Source organism: Homarus americanus, unplaced genomic scaffold, assembly GCF_018991925.1.
Source record: "Homarus americanus isolate GMGI-L3 unplaced genomic scaffold, GMGI_Hamer_2.0 scaffold346, whole genome shotgun sequence".
In the NCBI taxonomy this organism is placed as follows: Eukaryota; Metazoa; Arthropoda; class Malacostraca; order Decapoda; family Nephropidae; genus Homarus; species Homarus americanus.
The window spans coordinates 5,189-11,802 of NW_024746821.1; the positions used below are offsets into that span (position 1 = coordinate 5,189).

General features: G+C 39.6%; 1 protein-coding gene across 1 annotated transcript; it reads right to left on the reverse strand.

Moving 5' to 3' along the window:
- Window positions 1-418: 418 nt before the first annotated feature.
- LOC121879438 (26S proteasome non-ATPase regulatory subunit 1-like) lies at window positions 419-6,409 on the reverse strand. Its single transcript, XM_042386094.1, has 3 exons — window positions 6,308-6,409; window positions 5,388-5,618; window positions 419-697 (listed from the first exon to the last, which is right to left on the reverse strand). The coding sequence occupies exons 1-3, from the start codon at window positions 6,338-6,340 to the stop codon at window positions 692-694; spliced, it is 270 nt and encodes an 89-aa protein (XP_042242028.1). The 5' UTR covers window positions 6,341-6,409; the 3' UTR covers window positions 419-691.
- Window positions 6,410-6,614: the final 205 nt, after the last annotated feature.

Below are 6,614 nucleotides of genomic sequence, written 5' to 3' on the forward strand. Positions count from 1 at the left end.
GGGTGAGGTAACTGAGTGAACACTCACACTACTCACATCACTGGTTAGGTGAGGTAACTGAGGAAACACCTGTCTACCATCACTGGTTAGGTGAGATAACTGAGGAAACACCTACACTACTCCCATCACTGGTTAGGTGAGGTAACTGAGGAAACACCTACACTACTCCCATCACTGGTTAGGTTTAGGTAACTGAGGAAACACCTACACTACTCACATCCCTGGTTAGGTGAGGTAACTGAGGAAACACCTTCACTACTCCCATCACTGGTTAGGTGAGGTAACTGAGGAAACACCTACACTACTCCCATCACTGGTTAGGTGGGGTAACTGAGGAAACACCTACACTACTCCCATCACTGGTTAGGTGAGGTAACTGAGGAAACACCTACACTACTCCCATCACTGGTTAGGTGAGGTAACTGAGGAAACACCTACACTACTCCCATCACTGGTGGCATCCTTGGTCTGGTTGAGGAGATAATCAATAATGTTAGCTCCGTGGTTTGCATGAATGAGTCCCAAGGAGTAGAGTGAGCCGCTCTCGGCATATCCCGGACTGTTGGATTCCTTGGGTAAGTGCGCCTGCATTAGTGTGAGCGCTTCCTTCTAGTGGCCTCGATGAATCACTCCTAGAGAGGCAGTGGCCGTCATCTTGGCCCAGTTCGTTGCTCGAGATAACCACTCCAAATTATCCCTGGAAGAAACATGTATGTATAATATGGGGTTCATATAAACACAAATTTGTCTCCATAAATGAAAATTGTTCTTTTATCTTTTTGAAGCTTCTTCTTACTAATAATACAGAATGTGGGTAGAGCTGAGAGAGTAATTGGAAGTCCTACATATAATGATGGCAACTGGGACACCATGCCAACGGGTAATGACGGCTAACTCATACAAGTGATGATGATAATGAAGATGAACACTGAACACCCTCCTTAGAGCCACACAAAATAGAACTGTCATACAGAAGCTCAGAAACACTCTCTTCTTTACTCTGAGATCTTCCTCCCCCAGACGGTGACTTAACTCCTTGGGAGAAACGTTTCCTCTCAAAACATCCGACCAATTGTCCAAGACTGATATGGTTCACAGCTGGAGCAAGGAACATTACTCTATGACCGAGCACTTGGCTCTCCCTCCAAGCCTGAATAAAGTTGAATTGAATTGAATTGATACAGTTTATTTAGCCAGAAAAACACAGATACAGAGTGAATAATAATAACAATATTAACATGGCTGAGCCAGTTGAGAACCTGAGCTCTCTTTTAGGCACCTGATATATACTATACAGTGAACCCTCACTTTACGCGGACAATTGAACCCAAGGCGGCCTGCGTAAAGTGAGAAACGAGTAAAGTGAACAACATAACATATGGGATTAATTGAAATAGAGACCGGGCCGAACCCCAAACTCCACTTTTTCAGACACAATACCTACTTTGTAGTAAAAATAACTTCTTAATTTTATGATGGTATGCACACACATTTTAATAATTAAGAGAAATATCAATAATATTAGGTTTTTTAACACTTACATTAGTAGAAAAGATGGCTGGGCACACGGGGATGGGGGGTTGGTTCCGAGGCAGAGGGCAGATTATTGGCCCTCACCTGTATCACTTGTATCAATTGTATCACTATCCACCACAGAGGCTTGCAGGGCCTCTTTGTCAAACCCCTCAAAGTCCATATAAGTCCATATCCTCACTATCATTATCACTATCACTGACTTGGGCCGACTGTGGTGGGTTGCGGGTGAAGAACTCGGTAATGTTTTGATGACTGGGCGACATTGTGCGCACCCTGCTCGCGCCGCTCTCCGCGTAAAAGGGTACACACACCGCGGAAAGTGAGCATTCCGGTTTCGGCAGGGTACCGCGTAAACGTGGAAACGTACAGAAGTGTTCGCAGTTTAGGCTGACTGTACATTAATCTCAAGGAAGTATTATGTAACATTTACTATCATATGGAATAGTATAATAGCATGGTGGTAATAAGAACATCTCATAATGTTACCATGGTTATCACTTCAATATTTATTAATTTTATTTATTTATTTTTTTTATATATACTGTATACATAAATTACAGTGGAATTGAAAAACATAAGTATAACGGGGGAGCAGTACAACATGGGTTGTATAGTAATAAGGTTGAGCAAGAGGACAGAGCTGTCAGGACTATGTAACTTAGCTGGTTAGGCCTATTACAGTTTAAATGTGCACCACACAACCACCTCTGCTGTAAGTTTACTTTATCCTCTTTACCACTGATTGTAAAGTTGATTTCAGCTGAGAATATTTAGGATCAATAATGAAAGCATAAAAAAGGTAAAATTATACAATATAATGCACACAGTGCACTGCAGCTCAGCTGGGATGTGCTGCCTCTGCCAACTGACCCTCAGCAACGGTTGCTAAGGGTCAGTCGGCAGAGGCACACATCCCAAACCCCCTCCCCTGCTCAGTACACGAGGCAGCTGAGGCCGAGAGGCAAGGGTGGAAGAACCTTACAGTATTTTACAGCATATAAGACGCACTCTTTTATCTGAAAAATGGCTACAAAATACTGGCCTGCATCCTATATGTGAAGTTATGGTGTCCCGTAGGCTAATGACCCCCCAGTTGCTGTCCCCGGTAGGCTAAGTTCTACCTCACCCAACTCCAGAATTAAAAATATATTATTGCTTACTTAAACACATTGTTTTTATTTTTAATTAACGAAATAATTATCATAAATATAAGAGTTGGATTTATAACTACCGTACCGATGACGACGACCCGAGACGATTAGCATCTGTACGGCAGGCGACCAACTCTTCAGAGATGAGCAGTAACCATTTCTCACCTCTTACAAGCATTACTATTTATTAATGTCATACCTGCAACATTTATTTTCAAATCTACAAATACCTGATATAAATGAAGATTTACAGATAAAGTAACTTTCTTTTCACATTTGCGTCTGTAAACATCGCTGGTGTCATTGTAGCCAAGTTAGACTCGTCACTGTAACCACCAGGCTACTGGACCAAGCTGTGAGGTGTTATGGTTGTGTTTCAACTCGTAGTTTTGGGTAGATATACAGTAAAGCCTCCGATAACAACGGTTCGACCAACAACTTTTCATATTTAAAACCCTAGTTAATTTAGGACCCAATTAAATTTATGTCCTTTCCTTATTTCATTCGTATTTACGACCAAAATATAATAAAAATAAAATAAAATTACATTTTCATATAAATAATTACTAAATCCTGATATGTATTATAAAAACAAAATTACTGTGAAAAAAATAAAGAGAGCCTTACGCAAAGAAGCTGCCTGGCTAACGAGTGGTAAACAACAGTCGGAGCTTGGCGGGCCTTTTGTTTTCACGCATACTGGAACAGGAACAGAAGAAAAACTTTCTCAGGTTTCTTACAGCATTTTTCCATCCCTATTCAACATGAGCAAGAGAGCAAGTGATGGTAGTGTTGTTTCAAAAGCTAATAGAAAGTGTATAAGCTTAGCCGAGAAACTAGATGTGTTAAAACGATATGAAAAAGGCGAGAGGTCTGTGGATATTATATGGAACAAGCAATGAACATATTTTCTGAAGTGGATCCATTAACAGAACAAAGAATTAAAATTTAAATAAACACATATGACCTCTACATAAAGATGTATAATGAGAAAATAAAGCAACTGTGCAAGGTTCTTTAGACAGCTTTATTATTCAAAGGACTAAGCCATCAACTTCAGCATCATAAGCAGCTTCAGCAAAAACTTCAGGTTCAGTAACAGTTTCAGCAACAGCTTTATGGAAAGCTACAGCTTCAGCCAGAGTTGAACCTGATGACTTCCTCATCTGAGTAAAAACTCGCACAATATTCATCGGTTGTCCTTATGTTTTAGACTTTACCACTATTGGTGAGTAGAATTTTTGTTCTACATTCGTAAATATATTTAAAACATATATGAACAGTAAATAAGTGTTGCTTTCATATTTTTATGTTGAGAAATGACGATATGTTTTCACATGTACAGTGGGGGTATGCTATAACGAACGGATCCTACTACGAATATTCCTATAACGAACGGTTTTACCTATAAAATTGAGAATGCTATAACGAACGAAACTCCTACAACGAACATTATTATTTTTTTTTTTTTTTACTAATTTATTGATTTTTTATTACAAGCATTAATGATATTCTTTATTTCAGGGGTTTAGATGCATATTTATGCACTTTTTTACAATTTTTACAATTTTATATTATATTTTCTAGTGTTAAGTGGTTGTATTTGGGGGCCTGGAACGGATTAATCCTATAACAAACGAATGCTATAACGAACAAGGTTCTAGAACCAATTAGATTCATTATAGCATACCCCAATCGTCTCACCTTATATCTTTACCATTAGTGGTTAGCTACTTCTAGTGTTCCATTTATTAATATTAAATAACGTTACTTAAAACATATACTGTACCGGTATATTCATTTTTTTACAACCAGGGTCTCATTTTCTTCATTGTCTCGTGTAGAACTATCGTCCCGAACTCCCGGATGGAAACACAAACGAAAACAATGGCGTCCCATCTCCTCTCGTGTGACCATATTATTATTCATTTATATTGTATAAGGACCATTCAGAAACATTATTTAAAGAATATAGTTTGCACTTTTCATTAATTGTATTGTTTTGGGGGAAAAGAGGGTAAAACGCCACACAAAAGATATGAAAAGGTCACACTTGGGAACGCATCTCATTATTATTGCTTTATTTTAATGGTAATTAATGATTCGCTATAAGATGATTCACCTCACACTGCAATATTGGAGGACACATTAACGACGTTATTCGAGGCTTTACCGTACATAACTTTCTTCATTTATTTCTACTCAATTACAGGCACACACCGTCCTACATACTTATTGTAAAAAAGGAAAAGTAATATTTGTCATAAGGACAAACACAAAGGGAGCGGGAGGAGGGTGCAGAGTGGGGGGGTTGCTAGGGAGACAGTGGAGGCTGCGTCCCTCATGGTCTATGGTGAACCAGGGAGTGTATGTAAATGGTGACTGTGTTAAACATTCATTTGACTTTTATTTACTGGTTTGGCAATAGAGTATTTTCTGTTGCAACTTATTTACTGTTATATATTCCTCACATTTACTGGTACTGTATACAGTATATTATTCTAAGAAAACTATGGCTACAGGAGGAAAATACACACTAAAGTTTTGACCTTAATACTGGGGGGTGGGTGGCCGTGTGTCTTATATGGCGTTATCTCCCCCAGCCATACACTCACTGTTTCCTAAGCCAAGAGCATTAAGTTGAATGTGCGTAAGATGCGACATGACTGTATTAGCAATAAAACAGGACAACACACTTACCATTACTTCACTCCTCAGACTGTCGTTCTTAATCAGCTTGTCGAGTATTGAAGCGACCTCGTGGGGTTTGTCCAAGTGGATCAAACACTGACACATGTTGACGCAGTCTGGGGTGTCCAGACCTTGGTACAACGACACCAACTGTTCCAAAACTTGGTCGTGGAACTTGCGCTGCTCTATGTATTGCATGGCTATCTTGTACGAGTAGGTCAGACTCCCTACGATGTCATCCTGTAATATAATATAAACTAATATTCTTTTTCTCATATAAATCATGATAATTGACCATCTCATAACAGTAGAGTACATTCAGATACTTATAATGGTCACTTGTGATCTGAGAGTACTGTACAGCACAGTATCTGCCTAGACACCTCATACTGGCCTCTAAACACAGGACAGAGGGAAGCAAACCTTTCATAATACCAGCTGCTTACAAACTTTAGTTCAACACTTGACATAATGTGATAACAAAGCAAGATTGAGAACCTTATACTGATAATACTTCACACACACACACACATAATAATAATAATAATAATGGTTGCCCCTTGTGTTCGAGGATGGCTGACCCAAGGGCCACCTTGGCGTGAATTTGTTTAAGGTGTAGAAGCTGCCACCAACACAGCAACCACACCCTAAGTTAACGTGACCCAGTGTTTAAGGTGTAGAAGCTGTGACCTACTATACTAGTACTACTACTTTGCTGTCACCGGAATCAGTATGACGACAATCCAGCTATGATACAATAATATGAGATATTAAGGATGTCACCTTAGCTGGTGAGCTCTGAGGTGACTCAAGAGGCCTATACGATATTGAGAGGGCCATCCAGAGATGTTGCATGTGGAGGCTACATACCTGGAACAAGAGTTTGAAAGATAAATATATACAGTAGAGTAGAGTACAGCCTTACTCACAGAGGTCATGATGGCCTCCCTGAACCAGTCCATGCTCAGGGCTATACCTATGGCATGGCGTACTGCTGGTCTTCAATACACCGCTGAAACATGTTGTTGAGGAGCATCTCTAGTCAGGGATCCATCTTGGCATCCTTCTGGGCTCGTAGCTTGATGTAATGATCGATGGCGTGTACTGGGGACACATATAACTGTTATATAAAACCACACACACACACCCCCTTAGTTGTCCTGAAAATTAACTATTTCTTCTCACCTTGTATTCTGATACAGGTAATAACTATAAATTAAAACAGTTTACTGTGAT

Bases quoted from the DNA above. Each gene is read 5' to 3' on its own strand.
- LOC121879438 (XM_042386094.1), bottom strand. From the start codon at position 6,340: ATGGACTGGTTCAGGGAGGCCATCATGACCTCT. The intron at 5,619-6,307 runs GTGAGTAAGGCT...ATTATATTACAG, and splicing joins GGGAGGCCATCATGACCTCT to GATGACATCGTAGGGAGTCT.